The sequence below is a fragment of the Achroia grisella genome, unplaced genomic scaffold (assembly GCF_030625045.1).
Source record: "Achroia grisella isolate CSIRO2021 unplaced genomic scaffold, CSIRO_AGI_Agris_v1 utg660, whole genome shotgun sequence".
NCBI lineage: Eukaryota > Metazoa > Arthropoda > Insecta > Lepidoptera > Pyralidae > Achroia > Achroia grisella.
Window position 1 is genome coordinate 3,478,017 of NW_026712984.1, and position 21,172 is coordinate 3,499,188.

The following is a 21,172-nucleotide window of genomic DNA, read 5'->3' on the forward strand; positions in this document are numbered from 1 at the left end:
AAATATTGTAATTTAATACTTTGTACGAGGCATTTTCAGAATTTATTATTGTAATAAGTCCATTCAAATTACAGGACACAAGGGCATGTCACCCTCGAGTTAAGAAAGAGTATATGGTGTACTAGGACGTTATAATGACTATGGTGCTATTTATGAAATAGGCCACAGCGTATTTGTTTAGTTAAATATATAAAACAATCTGTCTAATCTCCGATGGTCGCGGCTTCGATTCCTCGCACGGTGCAAAAATTTGTATGATGAATATGATTGTTTGTATCGGTTGTTTGGTGTGTATATTATATACCTACACATGTGTATGTATTTACAAAAAAAAAATGTAAGCATTTACATCAGTTGTTTAGTACCCATAGCAAGCTCTGCTTACCGTTGGACTAGATGGCGCTGTGTTAATTGTCCAGGGTTGTTTATTTATTTATTATTATTTTATTTAAATACATACCCATTGGTAATATTCTCAGATTCGATTGGAGTGTGTGGTGGAGAAACTTCTTCATCATCAGTGATTTCATCTCTATGCTTCTTCCGGTGTCGGAGCATGCTATGTTTCAGGGTGAACTTCCTGTGGCACAGGTCACACGCGAACGGCCGCTCCCCAGAGTGGGTACGCATGTGACGACGTAAATCTTCGGCTGACCAAAAGCGGCGCACGCAGAAAGCACAAACTACCTGTAACAATGAAAAAAAATATATAAATATAGTTGTGGGCATTCTATGAAGTGTAATAAAGAAGTATTCACAATATTATGCACATATACTAACGGTGATTCCGCAAACGTTTTGCCATATAAATTAAAATCACTATTAAAAAATTGTGGTTGACTGCAGAAGGGTGAAAATTTAGGGTTGTATGTATTTTATAACACACATTCTTTTTAAATACTGATGTTACTAAAGAAGTTTCCGACTGATTTAAATATAAGTTAGATAGGTATTTGATTGTTGTGATTGTTAGGGCACAGTTAAGTCCTTTTAGGTTCTATGACCGGACTAATTGTTTATTAATGTTCTTAATCTTTAAGCTTAAAACTATTGATCTTAAGAGGCTGACCACTGGTGGCAAAAAAGTTTTTGGCGGCTGATTAAAAAAAAAAATAATTAATTATAATTTTTTACCCTTGTATATGGTATATCAACCCTTATAACTTAGGGGTATAAAAACTAGATCAATATATCGGTCAGGGAGTTTTCTATGTCTGTTATGATGTATTTATGATAAAAAATCTAATCAATTATCTAATACACATTACACAAGCTCTGCTTACCGTGGGACTAGATGGCGCTGTGTTAATTGTTCAGGGTTATTATTTACTTTAGAAAACAATATATATCTTTATTATCTATTTGTGATAATTATTTTTAGTGAAATCTACGTTGTCGCTGATATCATGACCCGTCAGCAAACATTTCGCAACTCTAGTGTCACCTCATGTTTGTTCGATGAAATTAGATACATAACACCAGATTTTTTAAATAAAACTGTTTCAGTTTATTGCAACTAATGCATGCATTGTTTTGTTCATCAATACTATAAATAATATAATATTAAAGTGCAAGTATGTCTGCCTGGCTAACTTTCGATCTGTTTGTTACCTTTTCAGGACAGAACGGCTGAACGGATTTTAATGAAATTTGATGTGAAGACATATTCCTTGTAGTCTCTTTGTCAGGACTGTTCGAGACTTATAAGACACATAACTAGTTCATAAAAAAAACTGTTGAATCCGGGCGGACGAAGTCGCGGGTAACAACTAGTATACAATTTGTTTTCAAAAGGAAAAGTAAACAATATAAATCAGGCTTAAGCCTATGTTTTGTAAGTGTCAATTTTATCAATTAATCTTTCAATAGTACGAGATTCATAATTATGCTCAACCTAAAGATAACAACTGAACTACATATCTATGTATAATAGGTATTATATCAATTTACTAGTCGATCCCGCAAACATTGTTTTGCCACATAAATTAATATACCTACTTATAAAAAAAATAGGGGTTAGTGATAGAAGGGTGAAAATTTAGGGTTGTATGTATTATTAATACCATATTATAAAAAAATTATCTAATAAATAAAAATTAAATGATAGGGTGGACAACCCTTATCACTTAAGGATATGAAAAATAGATAGTAGCCGATTTTCAGACCCATTTAAGTGTAATAAAATTACATAAAAAGTCTGTCAAGCCGTTTCGGAGAAGTATGGTAACTAACATTGTGACACGAGAATTTGATATAAAAGATTAAAGCTAACTCACCTTTCTGTTGGCGTGGTCTGGGAATTTGCCCCTGTCATCATCATCAGCACTCTCGCTCCGATCACTAGCTGCGTCTAACGCTCCCTTGCTGACTAGCTGCTCATATTCCACAGAATGCGTTGACGCCAGATGATTCAATGCTCCGCCTCTGTCTCCGAAAGATGCCTCGCAGAGATGACATTTAAAGACTAGACCTCCATCAGGAATATCATCATTCAAATCAGGGTTTGGAGATTCTGGCTGGGAATCTCCAGTACCATGTCTCGACGACATATGTTTTTTTAACGTCTCCATTGAGGAAAATGTACTAGAGGGGCACGAGGCGCATTTGAATGGTCTTTCTGGGACAGATCTTATGTCATTTGAAGGTTGAGGTGGGGAGACTGTATCGGGAATTGGTTCGGCCAATATGGCTCTTGCTGAACCTCCGTGCTTTCTTAATAAATGACGATCGCAGTTGGATTTTGTGGTGAAAAGCAGGGGGCAGTGCGGACACTTAAAGGGTTTCTGTCCCGTATGTGTGAGGACGTGGCGTCGAAGTGAAGACGACCAAGGAAACTTCCGGTGACAATACGGACATGATACTCGGTTAGGAGCTAAACTGTATGCAGACTTCTTTTTGGGTGGTTGATTTCCAGTATCTGATTCGGATCTGAAAAAATTTTTTATAATATTAATTTCGTAGTACAAAATTTGGTGCTGTAAATAAAATATTACTAAATATTTACCAATATAATAATCTAGTCCTAATATACAATCGATTTTAAATTACATAACGTAACTATTTCTATGTAATAATTAAATAACAAGTTATTTGGATAAAATACTTAACAGTTTTTAAATTAATCAATATAACTAACTAGACAATTAGACATTAAACATTATTGAAAAAACTTAAAAAGTCTCTTGAGTTACAAATTCTACAGTGGTAGATAGTTAAATAAATTCTGCTATACCCATGAAATTTAAAATATAAGTAACATTTAAATCAATGTACATAGTAAAGAGATTATGGTCTATATTACTTACTTATTTTCATCACTTCCAGAGTTATTTCCTTCACTAGTTGAAGCGACAAGACCTTCTTCATCTTCTTCTTCGTCGCTGCGCGTGGGTACTACTGGTATAGGCAAAGATTCTTGAATCGAATCAGTACCAGATTCAGCTTTTTCAGATATGTTTGAAGGTTTATTGATAAGATTACCAGCGATTTTCAGGTCGAAATCCTTACTGAGCTCCTGTTGACGAGAAGCCATTAAAATTTCGGCAGCTGCGCGATGAGCAGCAGAATGTTCATCAGATTTGTTATCTGTGTCCGGTTCTTCATCAATGATTAGGGTATCGTCTTCATCTTCTTCATTGTCAGCAACTTCATCAGAATCTCTGCGAATTGGCGACCGCTCAGACTGCTGTAAAGGACGTTCGAGGTGGCGTGCTAGAAGAGCATACTTTACACGATCAGTTAATGAATCAGGCGTTGTATATGGCGGAGGGGCTCTTGTAGTTGGTCTTCTTACGCTCCAATGCTGTGGATGTTGTTGCTTGACGTGACGTTCCATGTTTGAACGAAGAGTGAAACGAGCTGAGCACTGGGAGCATGAGAATGGCCTTTCCGTCCGATACCGTCTTTGTTTTTGTTTAGGCATAAGCACACCATTTTTAATAACCATTTTAACCGAATCTGATTGGGGAATGATATTATTACTCAATGGTCTAGGAGATTCTGATTGAGGCGATGGTAAAGGAGACACAGCCTGTGGTATTATGGGCTTTTGGTCTTCTTCTTCTGGCTCCTGTTTTGGTTGACTATCTTGGTCGCTTGCTACAAGTCGACCCCCCGACATGCTAAGTCCACGAATTATTTCTTTTTGTATACGCTGCTTCATTTCGACTAGTTCTTGTGAATCAGTTGGATGAGTAAAAAAAGAAGGCTGTAGAAAATAAGGATTAATTGGAAAGGATGGTGGTAACGGTAGTCCAGGCAGTCCTGGTACGGCGCTAGCATACAACTGCGATATATGAGAAGCATAAAAAGTAGGATCAAGTTTAGGAAGTGCGTTTTCTAGAAGTCTTTGGTGGGCATTAGCCCAAGATAATAGCCTTGTCTTTTCTATTGTTGATGCAGCAATAGCAGCTGGATCTGGTTCAAATGATGGTCTAGTTGGCGTTTTAGACTCATTATCGACATCCCGTTTCTTTTTACTAAGGTCAAGAACATCACAACTATTGTTATCACTAGTACTGAGATCAACTGGAGCTTCTTCATCATAGGTTTCCGTTTGGATATCATTTGCTTTGTATGCTGGAAGTTCAGGTGGCCTATATTCAGGAATCTGTGTCAATTGCCCAATACCTTTTACTTTTATTCTTGGTAGAGGTTGATCATTTTCTCTTATAGTTATAGGAGCTTCTGATAGTGATTTAGATGTTAGGGCTTGAACTGGATGTCTGTCAGAAATAAAGTTAGGTGTAAAATGAGTGAGAGGTGTATCTCGACCAGTATTGTCGTTGCGCCTTTCAACTTCCGGAGTATGGAATGCGAGCGATCTCTTCACTTCATCGCGAGCAAGTTTAGAATTTACTTCATCGTTATTCGGATCTTCTGATGGGTGATAGATTATAGAGCGCTTGACATCTTCTCTTGTAACTTTTGCATGCCGGTTTCTCAAATGTCTTTCACAATTTGCCTTTGTTGTGAAAGCATAATTACACACTGCGCATTCATAAGGACGATCACCATTATGTGTTCGCATATGACGGACTAAAGCTGCCTTGTCTAAAGAGGCATGAGGGCACATATTACACTGATATGGTCCAGGACCAGTACCGCTTAGATGTACTCTGTTATGTCCCTTAAGAGCTCTAAGATTGGGAAATTTAGCAGGACATAATCTACATGGAAATTCCCCTCGTAACTTCATACGTCGAAATTCAGCTGCAAAGTTATCTTGCGTCTCCTCTTGTTCCCGTTCTTTCACCACAGTATCAGGAGGTGTTAAAATAGTATTTTCTAACGGCACCCTAGTACCGGTCAGTCTTTCTAGAAGGCTGCCAGCAGATGTAACATTCAAAATAGATTGTATATCCGCTAAATCTCTAGCAGCATCGATGTGTCTCATACCATTGGTGAGATGTCCATCATCAAATTTAGGTGTAAAACGATCCATAGGGGGTGTTAATGTTTCCGGTATATTAAAAGAACGGTTCCTAAGATCCAATTTGGCAAAGAAGTCTTCCCGCCTGTCACGTTCTGGCGTGGGAATCCTAGTAGTACCAGTGCACGATTTTTTATGAACGTCCAGAACTTGTCTGCAAGGAAAATCTCTAGAGCAAACATCGCAACTATAGTGTTGTTCGCTAATAGAAATTCGATTACTCCGAGATATATCTGGAAACTTTTTGCTTGAGTAATCAACAAAAGCGTGGTCGTCGTAACCAGTTCTGGTGTCATCACCGTGTGCAGTAAATCTATGAATGTCGTAAGCATTTGCGGAATCGAACCTTTGCTTACATTTAGGACATTCGTATCTAGTTATTCTTTTATCCAGGGGAATAGGGTTCGGTGATGTTGAAGCTGCTCGCTTGCGGGCTCTTCTTAACTCATCTTCTTCACTCCTGTCTGATCGGTTGTCACTATCAATGCTGGTAGTTCTAGTAGTTCTGATGTCTTGTCTCTCGGCCATTTTCTCCATGTCTCGGTCTGTTTCAACTTTGGCTTGTGTGATGACCTCCTCTGTTTTGATTTCTGTAACAACGAAATTATACATTATAGATTACAATTGATTAAGTACGACTGTATGTTTGAAATGTGGCCTTTCATTTTACTATTCCAAGAAAATCCGACAATAGATGAGTCAGTGATTCATTTGTACTTTCGCATCAAGGATATTGAAATAACATAATGGGATGACAGTCATTGCGGTCATTTCCGATAATCAGCTAATAGATTTCGCTTAAAGTGTTTGGTATTAATCATTTCTAACCTGCTATATCTCTAAATAATAAATTATAGTTCTATTACACAGAAAATTAACACTGTGATAGTAAGCTGTCTCATTGTAGGTATATAAATTGTACTGTAGTGTTGTATGTTATAAATGTGTGCATTATTGTTTGCCAATAAATTTATCTCTTTGTAATAAAAAAAATTGCATTGCTATTAAAATATAATTATTGCTACTCTAATAAAGGTAGGTCTATAGAGCAAAAGTACTACTTTTTATTAAATTTGTTTATTGTACAGACATCGGCTCGGACATTATTTTTAAGTATGTTTAATATATATAGTACAAGTTGTTGTATATAGGCTATAAATTTCACTCGTGTGAAATTTATTGCCTATGTGTTATTCTGATGTATAGTATAAACTATATTATTCTAAAGTTTAATAAAAATCCATTCATTAGTTTTTGCGTGAAAGAGTAACAATCATTCATTCAACGCGCGAATCATCCAGACTCAAAAACTTCCGCGTTTATAATATTAGTGACACGTTATATTAAAAATATGTTTAATTTTCCATCAATTAGTTTGCGAATCGTAACAATTACGCAGTATCTCGTCAAATTGCTTATTTCAACAAAGTCGAGTGACAAATATTTTTTTTAGCAAGATGATTACATTTTGTATTGAATAAGTAAAATTCAACACCGCTGTTACAGTATCTGTTCGATTAATTAGAAACGGCTGAATTGTCTTTATAACTGTTTTCAACGGCTGCTTATATAGATAGGGACATCCGGTTTGCTCCGTTCGTATTACGCCAATCACGCGTTTTGTTCAAATTCTTAAGTCTAATTTTATACCGACATTGAAGACGAGGTTTGATAATTCCATTGTAATTTTTATAATAATAATAATCTCAGGACAACTCACACAGCGCCATCTAGTCCTAAGTTAAGCTAGCTAAAGCTTGTGTTACGGGTACTAGTGTATACATACATAATATACATAGAAAACACCCAGACTGATACAAACAATCATACTTATGAATACAAATGTTTGTGCCGTGCGAGGAATCGAACCCGCGACCATCGGACGTAAAGCGATGTGCTAGACCGCTAGACCACCGAGGTCGTCAAGTTTTATGTCTCATCTTTGACATTTCAACGAATATAATTCGTAGATTTTATCAATAGACGAGGTCGGTAGTCTAGTGGTTTACACGGCCTTGCTTCCAAAGGTCGCGGGTTACCTATACAATTTTACCCCCGATCCGAACGATCCCCCGTCCAATTCAAACGGGGAGCGATATTACGACGGCCTGAGCCGAGGTTCGAACCTCTAGCGGTGCCCTCAGACTAAAGTCGTATCCGTCAGGCAGGAGTTGGCCTTCAGCCGCTCCATAAGTCCTTCCGCGAGATTGGAGTGCCATCTGCACTCGCCCCCTAACGTCCGGTGAAGCTGTAAAGGCCAGCTGCGGCCAACAGCATTAGAGTTGTCCGAAAAAAAAACCAATTTTACTTTTATAGGTACGAAGATAGTACTAAAAATAACCGGAATACTTAAATGAATACCTAAAATTATGTATTTACGTTAAATTACATTTGCATCAATTAATTTGGTTATCATTATCACATTCATGCAATTTATTACGAATTTACAATTTCCATGTAATCAACATGAGGCATTGGCGTACACAATGAAATCTGAAAACGCATATTATGAATACGAATAATGCCTATATAAGCTTTTAAAGAAAATATTTGCGAAGAATCGGTATTACCTACGTCGTATACATACCTACTGCTTTATATTTTTTATGTAAATAAAATGACCAACAATGCGTACGAACACCTCGTGGTAAATGGTAACCGTCGTGTAGTTATATACATGAGCAGCACCAAAAACATGACGTAATCATGTGACACCCGTAGTACGACTTATTGTTACGTGTTGCCATTCCCGAGGACTAAGATGATATGCCATCGTAAATAAATTTATATTTGGATGTACTGCAAAATACTAAACAGTCTGTCGTCGAACTTACTTTAGATAATAAAGTAGGTACTCAACATTAAAAAAAAATTAACTTAGAGTTTTATATGTAAAGATATGAAAAAATAAGTCTCGGCTTACGTCGTCGTTTCGATTTATGTCGCGTATTTCCAGAACTTAACATGCTGTAAGTACGAGGACTGCCTGTAATTAAGTAAACTTACCAACTTTAATATGTTTCCATGAATCGCTTTCTATTTAATAATATTACGACATTCACCTTGGCAATGGTCAATTAATTCTTAAAAGTTCATTTCTAATTTGTGAAGATATTGTTAAAAGAAAATGAATGTAGAAGATAATCTATCGGAATACATTACTGAAAACCGCATTTAAATCGTATTAGCCGTCTTTGAGATTAGTTCGTACAAACAAACCGTAAAAAATTCTAACGATCATTGTTTTTTCCATATATCTTCCATGCACAGTCAGTTAGAATTTGTCAATTATATGTATAGACTAGCTATTTTGTAGATATGGAATTAAACATTTATTTATTAAAATAAATAACATTTCTCAAAATAAAAGTATCATAAAATATTCCTTATAACATTAGATATCTGTGAGTGAAAAGTTTAGCGAAGTTTAGGAAGAACAAACAGCCAGACGGTAAACATTATTAAATTATTTTTTTATGTAAGTACCGTATATACATTTATATGCATATGCTACATAAAATGTTAAAAACTGTTAATTTGAAATTACAAACCGATACTTTATTTTTTTTATTTATTTAAATTAAACGACTATGTAGTGAATCCGTGATTTTAATATCAACAGTTAAAACCTATCACATAACCGAGTTCATTCAAGTTCATTTACGGAGAAAAGGTGTGACATACATGCGCGCGCCGTGACTTCCTCCTTCCCGCTTATACGGAATTTAAATCGACCATCCCGAGGAGTCCTGGCTGTATCCAACCATAGACAAATAATTTTGAGTCTTAAAACCATAGACACAAGAGCTGCCATCAAACAATAGTGTAACGGGTATAGCATATTATAAGTTTTGATTTATATGGCGAGGACGTCGCGTATACCGCTGCTTTCTTCCACACTCCAATGGACGTCAACGGTACTCAATTACACCGTGTTGTATCTTCAAGCCCTCATTTATGGTGTCGCCATTGACAACTATATGTTTACTATTACAGTTGCGGAGTGACAATGTAATATCTACTTTATGAGCATAGTCATAAAGTAACAAATGAGTTAATACAATTGCGTGTACAGTTGCTTGCAAAATGCGACAACAATCCATTGTCTAGAAATTGATAATTCATGTTCTCCGTACGGTCATTTGGTCGGACTTGTTTCGCATCTCTGAAGAAAGTTAATTATGTATTTCGGGTATGTATTTTTCGAAAGGCAAAATTGACCAGTTACAGAGTATGCGAATACAAAAGTGTTGCATCATGATTTTAAGTTGAATTTTCAGTTTTTGTCACAATAATGTAGGGTTAGCATATTGTATGCTTATATTTGGACTCTTTTGTAACATGCTTGTAAATGGTCAAATGTAACAAATGCATTTTTATTATAACAAACTACTTGCCACCCCGGCTTTGTTCGGATGTTCATAACTTTGTGAGTACTGTATAAGTATATAAAAACAATGCCTAACGAATAATAATAATAATAAATGAATAACGTATTTTTCAAACAATAATATTATTTATATATACATGTACATAAAAAGCATTATTTTACTCATCTATGTAAAAGAAAGTAAACTTTAAATTAAAATTCTATACCAAGCCGTATGGCGCGTGGTAATAATAGATGATACTCCTTTAATGACAAAATACTACTAAAATCGTTCCAATATCCCTACCGTAATTTGATAAAGGATTGTTATTAAACAATCAATTAAAATCTGAAACAAAATTGCGATTTTTTTATTTTAAGCAAAATCAATCAGACTATATAAAAAGTATACCAACACACGTAACTATTTCTGTGCGGGCATGCGCGGCCATCTTGACCAAAGGCTGCATCATTAATGCAAGTCAGGAGCGAGCCTTCCGCACCGATTTAACGGTCTCGCTATGATGTTATGATCATTGGTCGCCGCTGAATATCATAAAGAGGACGAGGTGCTTTCATTTGTCGGACGAGTAACAGAACCTCTGTTTAAAAATGGATGGAGAATACCAAAACGGTAGGAAATGGTACACTTTGTACAAAGTTGTCTCCGTACCAATGTCTCACCTTTTTCTTACGCCAAACAGCTTACTTTGATGGATCATTATTGGGTGTGGAATATAATAGAGAACGAGGTGCTTTCATTTGTCGGACGAGTAACAGAACCTCTGTTCAAAAATAAATGGAGAATACCAAAACGGTAGGAAATGGTACACATTGTACAAAGTTGTCTCCGTACCACTGTTTCACCTATTTCTTACGCCAAGTAGCTTGCTTTGATACACATGAAAGATGTCACGAACTTCACGGACATTGTAATATGTCTGTGGAGCTGTTCATTAAAAATGAGGATAGTTAATTTCCATTATCAATTATTATTTGCCTAATAAATACTGCATTTTCCACCAAACAGTTTGATTTGATAATTGATATTAGTTTTATTACTTGAGGATATTAGCAGACATGAGTTTCAGGTGTCATTAAAGGAGTATCATCTATTATTACCACGCGCCATACGGCTTGGTATAGAATTTCAATTGGAAGTTTACCTTCTTTTACACAGATGAGTAAAATAATGCTTTTTATTTACATGTATATATAAATAATATTATTGTTTGAAAAGTACGTTATTCCATGTGTGATGTAGGTGGCATTGTTTTTATATACTTATACAGTACTCACAAAGTTATGATAATCCGAACAAAGCCGGGGTGGCAAGTAGTTTGTTATAATAAAAATGCATTACCCTCAAGTATACCTAAAACTTATAGTTTGTTATAAGAAAAATGCAATGTAATCATGAGTTTCAGGTACAACATGAGGGTTATTATGTGTTTCATGTACGACATAATGTCTGTGGTGCCGATCATTACAGGCGAAGATTGTCACTTTCTATCACATTTGCCTAATAACCCTGCTTGCCATTACATAAAAAAACGATATCTTTATTTCAGTAATACAACCTTATCGATATAGCCATAAGGTCGTAAATATCAAATACAATCTAACATTCAGGGGTAATAGTTATAGAACTGACACTTTCACCAAGGAGGGTCAAAGGTTGCAATAGAAACTGACCCCTACATACATTGGCCACGTGATTAATTTAAAAGGGTTCAATTTATAAAAAAACATCATTTGTATTTCGACCTATATATAATGCTCTTTGAACAGAAGTTCAGCTTTTCAACGAATGTTTGTTCTGAATTCTTAATTTCACGGTGTTACTTGTATTTTGAAATCGGTAAAAATTTTTTTGCTCTAATACTAATAATGTCTGTACTTAAAAAAATATAAACAACCAGATCATATAAAACTATTAGACAAAAACAGGGTATTTTGCGAAAGGGGGAATATTTAAAAAGTAATAATATTTTTATATTTTTTACAATTGCAATTATAATCAACAGTATACAAAACTATTCAAAACTTCTAACCGATAGCATTATTAATTTCTGAAAAATAAGACTGCGACTGACTTACAGACATACAGTTGAATGAAACGTTTATCTTTTTGATTCAAAATTCTAAAATCCATTCTAATTCAATAAAATCTTATATTGTAATAAGTAGAAATAGGTGCAAGTTCATTAGTAAGTATTAATGAATGAATATTGTTTAGTTGTTAATTATATTGATATATAAAAGTGTCGACTATGCAAAATACTCAAGTATTCATATACTCGAATTTCGACATAAATAAATGACATTGGCCTTTGTTTCCTATTACAAATCAATTATACAAACGAATTAAATAATGCAATCAGAATTTTATAGAAATTAAGTAATCAGTATTAAAATTATCTTAAAATTTTCTGTGCTCCCGGTTTCACATCTGTGTAATTTGTAGTATATGTGGTATTCTGATGTGTAAGCTATATTACTGTAAAGTTTCATGAATATCCGTTCAGTAGTTTTAGGTGAAAGAGTAATTAACAAACGACCGTCCACATCGAATGTCCAAACTCACAAATTTTTATTATTCAAATAGAAGTAGGTATAGAATTTTATTAATTTATGTTGTATGTATATACATATGTTATATGCATTCTGAGCAGCTTAATGCGTTCTAAAGTAGGTATATCGGTACTTACTTATATTTGTAACTTATCTACTTCATTCAAGATGCAAGGTGCAAGTATATTTAATATAAAATACGAGTAAATACATAGTACAAAATGAAGTCGCTTCCGCTGTATTTTCGTTTAGATCTTTAAAACTACGCTAGAGAATAGATAGAGTGATCAAGAGGAAGGTTTATATGTAGGTATAATGGATGTATACGTGCGAAGCCGAGGCGAGTAGATAGTTTAATACATTTTACAGTTTGGTTATTCTATAACCCTTTTCAAAATTAATTCCACTCGATTGATCGCTTTCACCGAACGGAAAAGCGTTCCAGTTAAGCGTTTGATAGACGTGGAGGGCTGTAAGAGATGCGATTACTATTGAATATTAATTCGCACCGAGCCCGCTAGATGGCGGTAAAGAACTCATGCGTTATCGTCTAAATGAGACTTATCCTGTGACAACTAATAAATAGCGTCACACTTTACTGAGGGAGGGGGTAGAAAATGTGTCACACATTTTATGACAAAGGGTGGATATAAATGTAAGTACTAAAACATTAAACTTAAAAATATTTCATAACTAGCTGACCCGCGTAACTTCGTCTGCATCACATTTGATATTCATCATTATTTCGCCCAATTTACATAATATCTTTTAAATTATAGCCTATATATCATTCTGACGTATAAGCTATATTATTATAAAGTTTCATCAAAATCGGTTTAGTAGTTTTTGCGTGAAAGAGTAACAAACATTCATCCATACTCACAAACTCTCGCGATTATAATATTAATAAGATATTCAATATAATTGCAAATATATCACCGTCACACTAGGGGAAGTCTTATAAATGTGACTAACTGTGACATGAAAAGGGGTCGAGAGGTAAAAAAAATAACTAAATTATTTAAATAACAGATTTCATTAGAGAATTTTAAAACGAATTCACTTAGATAATCATATCAATTATAAGCTACATTCAAAATTTATAACTTTGTTACCCTTTTACGATTATTATTCCATATGTGATAGTTTTCGCTTTCCTCGATAATTAAAAAAAAAATATATTGATAGCCAAAATTGTGTATATCTCGTTGCATTTATAGTTTGGATTGCGTCATAGTCACTGACGCGAGTTAACCCATTACTCATCTGTTATCAAGACGGTCCAGTTGTCCAAAATAGCATTTTTTTTCTTATTTTGTAAATTGGGACCGGAACATACGAAGACTTATAGGGTTATCAGATAATGTACCGTTGTTATTACCGCCTGCACGCCTTAAGGTAACATCCTAATCTGAAGATAACGAGACACGCATTAGACCGAATGACGATTGGAATTTGTAAGTCCTATTGTAATATCATATATAAAATTCTCGTGTCACAATGTTAGTTACTATACTCCTCCGAAACGGCTTGATCGATTTTTATGAAATTTTATATGCACCCCTAAGATTTTTTTTATTTTCTGGACAACATTTTTTATAATGTGGCATTAAAAATACATACAACCCAAAATTTTCACCCTTCTACCATCAACCCTTATTTTTTTTTAATAGCGATTTTAATTTATATGGCAAAACAACGTTTATCGGGTCAGCTATTATGTACCTGTGTACATAAAAAACTAGAGGTGAAAATAGCTTCTTCTTCTTCGTCTTTCGTGTCAATGATAATCCTCAATATATTTAGACCAGAACTTAACAATTTCTATGGCACGGTCGCCTTTCTTAGGTCTTGCTTCATGTAGCACGATCGGCACAAACAGCATGACCGGATATGGGACATCGTTCGGTACGGAGCTCCGCAGTAGCACGAATCTATACATATATTTCGTAATTTTACATTATGATAATCGCCTCATTTCTTCGTTATTTAATATTAATTCTCACACCGGTACTCTAGTGGTTTAGCAACGCCTTACTTTCAATAGTCGCGATACAAATTGTCTTCATGACTTTGATTGGGTATATTACCATCAATGTGGACTTTATCACTTCGAATTATTTAAAAAATTACAGACAGGAAACCGTTGGATTAATCACTAGATAATCTATTTCCGTAGTGATGTTCAAATAGGCGATTTCATCTTAAAGGAAAATGATAAGTGAACTATTCGTGGAACACCGTGATGTAATGCCGGCCTAATCTGGGATAATTATGTAGTTTACGACTATATGAAACATCAACGAAAGTCGCCAATTTGTCTGCATTCACTACTAGCTCTTATGATTATATTAATACTTACGTGAAGCGATAACTTTACACCTTTTTTACGCAAATTGCGCGAACGTAGGAGTATGAAATTTCGCACACTTATAGTTTATATAGAGAAGGAGTGCAGAATGTAATTTTTTTTTAATTTTGCTTACGAAATAAGAAAAAAAAAAATAAAAAAAACAGACACTACGATTGTATTGAGAATAGATTAACATTTATTTTAATATTATTTGTATAGTCTTACTGAATGTGAAACATGGGAATAATTTTAATTAATTAATCGCTAGATCACCGAGGACGTCAATGTGTATTATAATAATGCGTGTATCTTTTTTTAGACGTCCATAGACTACGGTATTCGTTTACCACCAGAACCGTTTACTATTGGTATAAAAAGAAAATGCTCTCAATGGGAGATTATAATTTGAAGATGTGCCACGAGTGTATCTCACAAGGCTTGTTGACGGCCGCTTTCCGAATGACCTCAAGATAGTATTGACACAAGTGTTTGCGACACAAAAGGATGTGGAGTTGCTCTCTCGAGATATCCGAATTTCGGCTGAACAAACGGAATTCTTTAGGATTGTCTTAATGACGCCCTAATGAGATATTCTGTGTTGTTTGTATGATGACGCGGTTGCTCGGTGGTCTAGCAGTTTAGCACACCGCTTTACATCCTATGGTCGCGGGTTCGGTTCCTCGCACATTGCAAAGATTTGTATTCATGAGTACGCTTGTTTGTATCGGTCTGGGTGTTTTCTATGTGTATTATAATTAGAAAGTTCTATGTGTATACTAATTACAAAAAGAACTATGTATAAATATCAATTGTCTAGTAGCCGTAACACAAGCTCTGCTTACAGTGGGATTAGATGGTGCTATATTAATTGTGCAAGGTTATCTTTTATTATTATTGAGGAGATTGTTAATGTACTTAGAATGAAATTCTTCATTTTATTATTCACTACTGGAATCATGCGGTGTTGCCCGCGTTGAATATAGTGTATGTTACTCGAAAATGTTGCTTTCTATAGGTGAGACAATTTAAAAAATAGATCCAATTATTTCTTAATATTATTTGACGGGCTCGATGTTTTAGTGGTTTAGCACACCGCTTTATTTCCTGATGATCTCGAGTTCGATTTTACGTGTTCGTTGCAATAATTTGTACTCAAGAGCATATATATTTATATTGGTTTGGGTATTTCCTATGTATATTATATAGGTATGTATTTATAAAAGAAAAGTCTTTCAATATTGTTATCAGTTGTCTACCCATAACACAAGCACAGTTTAGCTTGGTATTTATATTTGTCGTGGGTTATTTATATTATTTATATAAATAAATCAAATGTATGTCTGTAATTACTCCATTAGGGATAACATCCGTGACTGTATATTTCATACTACATATATGACCCGCGCAACTTTGTTTGCATCAAAACTTACTTGATACTTATCGTTATATTTCGGGCAATTTACATAATATCTTTTTAAATTATAACCTATGTGTTTTGATGTAGAAGCTTATACTGTAAAGTTTCATCATAATCCGTTCAGTAGTTTTTGCGTAAAACAGTCAACCATCTATCCAAAATCACAAACTTTCGCGTTTATATTATTAGTAAGAGTTTACAAAATCTTTATTCTATCAATCTTAGTTATTAAGAAATGCCTTTATATGTTGAAATATTATGTAAGTTTGCAATCGCAATTGATTGATATGTACCAATGATGATTTAATACGTTAACTCCGAATATAACGTTAGTCACGTATTTGTTTTATTGCGTACATAACATAATAATAGCTCTGTTTTTTAATAACTCTATAAAATGCATACAGCGCAGCTACACCCAAACTATGGCAGAGCTCGTACTGATACTTAAAACAAATACATCTTACGAATATATGTATCTGATATATATAATATCTGACGACCTCGGTGGTCTAGAGGTTTAGCTCACCGCCTTACTTCTGATGATTGCGGGTTCGATGCCTCGCACGGAGCAACATTTGTATTCATGAATATGATTGTTTGTATCGGTCTGGGAGTTTAGACCACCGGGGCGTCAAGATGAATAATAAACATGATATAATATTAATATAACACAAACAAAGAATCAACAAATAAAATATGTTTTTTAATCTATTAAATATATTCTTATTATTACAGTTTTACCAACAATACAAACAAAAAATCAAGTCTATACGTGAGTATATAATATATATAAAAAACATATTTTATTTAAAAAAAATTTCTTCATCATCAGGTAACATATGGTATATTTTTTTAATTCGAAGTAATAAATTAATCATATAATTAAATAGAAAAGTTGTGACAATTCGAAAACTTTTTGTCAGTCAAAGTTTTAGGTCAAAAAAGCTGGCGGTATTATAATGAAATTTTGACAAGTTTAATGAATTTATTGATGTAATTTGATTATCATAAATATTTAGATTCTCTAGTAAATACGTAATAACAATAAAATATCACATTTTTCTATTCGAAACATTAAATTCAAGGTTTTTGAAGTCCAATCATATTTGCATTTCGCCACGCCGCGCCGGATGCCTAGTCGTAAACATTATCAGCTAAACATTGCAATAAAAATTGTAGTGGCTCGTAGAAATGCTTAGGAGTCGAGTCCAGCTCGTGCCAACCATATCACTCGAGTTACATACAACGCCATACGAGCAGAATCGAGTTGCGAGATGCGAGATGGTCGCTATTAATCGATGTATTAATATCGATTACACATCCTGTTTGTATACCTGCGTTTTGTTATCAGGTGATGTACCAGAGAAGCTTGTTGATAGTGTTTGTTTCATTCAGTTTTGGCAATGTTTCGGTAACTAAATCAATCGAAATTACTACTAGTAGTAATTACAAACTTTGTAATTTTAAGTAACATCCGAATAATAATAAAAAGTAATAAATTGTTGCCAAGAACCATCTCAATAACGCCAGATATCAAACAAAAAAAAAAATTCATAACAATCGATCCATTTCTTTAGAGTTAGGTCACGGTTTAGCACATCGCTTTACTTCCGATGGTCGTGGGTTCGATTCCTCGCACGGTAGAAACATTTGTATTTATGAGTATGACTGCATAGCTCTGGGTGTTTTGTATGTAGGTATCTTATGTATATATTTACAAAAAAAACCATAACACAAGCTCTGCTTATCTTGGGACTAGATGGTGTTGTCCAAATTGCCGGATATTACGAGTATTATTAATATTATTAACTATTGCGACAAACAATAATTCTTTCACATTTATATTGGTAGGAGCTAGTACAGGAGATATAATGTGATACAATTATAGTACTTGAGGAAATGATTGTGTTCAGTCTGAGTTGGATCGAAAAATTCATTACCTACTTGCTTCGTTGCGTCACTAATGCGTCAATAGTCGGTTTAGTCGTAAATATTATGTTTCGCACTTTAGGGAGACACGCCTCATATATATATATATATATATAAAATTAATAGCTTTCTGAGAAACTTAAGCACAATTTTCATGAGTCTAATTATTATATATAAAAACAATATATAAGTATTTATAACAGTGGTTTAGTACCCATAACACAAGCTCTGCTTAATCTGAGACTAGATGGCGTTGTGTTAATCATTGTGAAATCCGTAAGCTAACTGCATTCATGCGAAACCGGGGTAAGTCGCTAGTGTTATCACTTCCGGTTTTTCGAGAGTAATGGTGCACAAGATGGCGGACTATGAACAGTGACTCGACAAAAAAGGCATTATACGAGCAGCCGGTGAGCAGAACGGACGAGTTGTACGCGCGAATATTAGTATAAAAATAGGTTCAATTGTTAAAGTTAAAACATATTTGGTATGTACTTACGTTGAGAAGATGGCGGCTCAGCCGCGGGGGGCGCGGGGGCGCTAGCTGCGCCCTGCATGACCCGCGACGACCGACCACGTCGACGCCTAATAACAGAGAAGAATTTTTCATGTAACTGGAATGCTAATCAAACGGCACCCATATCCTTGAACAGCACGGATATCACACCTCATCACATTAGTGATAGTGTGTGACGTTACACTATCACTAATGCTTTGCCGTTTCGGAGAAGTAAGATGTTATTCTTTCGTAGGTACTCCATAATTTCACTGTCAAATCTCAATATTCAACAAAAGGACATTAAAAAAAACATTTGATCATCTACACCATAATATTAAACTTAAAAGAAAAAATTAAAAAAACATTTGTAACATAACATTAACATACACGTAAAACTTGTAGCTATCGCCCGCAAGGCATTTATGAACGCTAATTTCAGAATTCATGTCAACAATTCGAATACAGTTTCATTGATGCAAGTACGAATAGCACACATTTATGTATATTAAATTCAAACCAAAACACAATAAAAAAAACTATCTGTACGATGTTACGAACTCAGGTAGTACTGAGAAATTATCTTTTATTCTGATTATTTCTTTTATTATCAAAACGTTAATTTCTTACAAATATGATAAAGGAATGCACGTTGACTCACGATTAGGTTATCAGCGTTTCCTTTTTGTATAATCATTGATCGACTAGAAATGGGGTTACCTAAACTATATATATGTATATAATATATAATTATCAGGTAGATATTATTGGGTAGGGTTTCAATTTAAGCCGCTTTAGATGCATTCCTAACAACACCCCGTGAATGCATCAACGTTCATATTTAGCGGAGTATAACGTGGCAGGGGGGGACACTGTTAATAATGTGGACTGATGACCCCATTCCTGCCAAAATATTTCATGTCAGGTCAACCTTCGCGTGGTTCCCCTGGAAACCATCATGAAAATTTCACGTACTTACACCATAATATGGAAGAGGACACTGACTCCTGAAGTACAGGAATTTTTTATAACTACCTCAGTAGTTAGGGACTTCATAAATAATTTATACAAAAATGTGAATAAACACAATTAATAAAAAAAAAATGTCAAAATCAGATAAGACGATAAAATGTTTAGTACATATTAATGCAGATGGCTGTACCAATTCGACGCATCCGTGGACTGCATTGCGGTAGATCGTGTCTCTAATCATATGGATACTAACCTCCAATGTTTTGCTGTAATACACTCGTACATTGTAATAAATAATGAACCGTCATCATTCGATAACGATCTCTAATCCAGGGAGAGTAGTTATTAAATCGAAAAATCATTAGAAAGTTTGTGAATATGATGTATGTTTAGTTATTTTTTCACGCAAAAACTACTGAACGGATTTTGATGAAACTTTATAGTAATATAGCTTATATATTAGAATAACATATAGGCTATACGTTTTATACGGGTGAAACCGTGGGCACGGCTAGTAGGAAATAAATTAAAGATTTCTTTTTTCAAAAACAAATTAAAATTAACAAAGTTAAAATTACGGAAGCAACTGTCCACATAGTATTGATTGAAATGAATCGGAAATAGAAGAAAAACATATTACGTCAGTCCCAAATATATAGGATAAGAACGAATCAGATAATGGTGAAATCAATTGAAAAATAAATTTCACATACAGAAATGTGATTGATTTATTTATAGTTAAAAGTTATTATTACAAAACTTACACTTACTTTGATTTTTAATTCACTTCTAAAACGCAATAAGTAAGAATAATAATTTTAATAACTTACACTAACGCATGTATTTGCTTCGGCAGTACATATACTAAAACATAAACGCATGCAATTTATCTCACCTTCTCTAAAAAGGTATTTATTCATTGATTCTGCAATAATTTCCTGCGCTGGTTATATGACTAATTGAATAGGCATATCATACGATGAAATGTAAGGCATTTAATTAATGCCACATGAGTAAAAACTGTGGTTTTGTGACGACGAACAGGATCAGTCATTAAACAAAAATACCTACCTAATATATAAGGTACTGGCTGACATACGAGTTAATATAATCAGTCGAAGGGATTGTTAATAATAATTGTAAGTAGCTACCTCGTAACTACTCTGATCATCATTGCTAGCAAAGGATTTCTTTTGCTAGAAATAATAACCAAATAGACCAGAATCAGAGGTGTTTTTTTTTAAACTGATGACAATGGAATGTCGCATCTGCCTGCGCTAACGGTACACAGTGGCGGGGCACCAGTGGAGGATGATTCGATGAGCACGAGGTCAGGTTAGTTAGCGCATTCTTGCAAATTTACCAGGAATTTATAACGAATGTTTCCAGGGGGAACCGCGTGAAAGTTAACCTGATTTGGCACATTGTTCGCAATGGGTTTATTAGTCCATAGTACTAGCTATTCCCCCCCTTAAAGCAGATGTGTTAGGTGTCTGCGTGTGTACCTCAATTTCTCTAATTCCGCTAAGCAGCTTACTCTGTAAGCTGTGGTTGTAGGGTGCAGATTAGACAGATAATTTCTTTGTGAATTCGCCACGATGAGCTAACGGACGTGACTTCTTGCTCTC

At 34.5% G+C, this 21,172-nt stretch overlaps 1 protein-coding gene across 1 annotated transcript in view; it reads right to left on the minus strand.

Annotated features, from left to right (window-relative positions):
- Window positions 1-21,172, minus strand: part of LOC131849638 (zinc finger protein Xfin-like) — a 30,949-nt gene that overhangs the window by 1,395 nt on the left and 8,382 nt on the right. Inside the window, exons 2-5 of the mRNA XM_059199751.1 lie at window positions 18,576-18,661; window positions 3,306-6,021; window positions 2,277-2,928; window positions 461-687 (exon numbers count right to left, since the gene is read on the minus strand). Coding sequence (XP_059055734.1) covers window positions 461-687; window positions 2,277-2,928; window positions 3,306-6,021; window positions 18,576-18,633 — 3,653 coding nt within the window. The 5' untranslated portion in view covers window positions 18,634-18,661. The remainder of the gene's footprint in view (window positions 1-460; window positions 688-2,276; window positions 2,929-3,305; window positions 6,022-18,575; window positions 18,662-21,172) is intronic.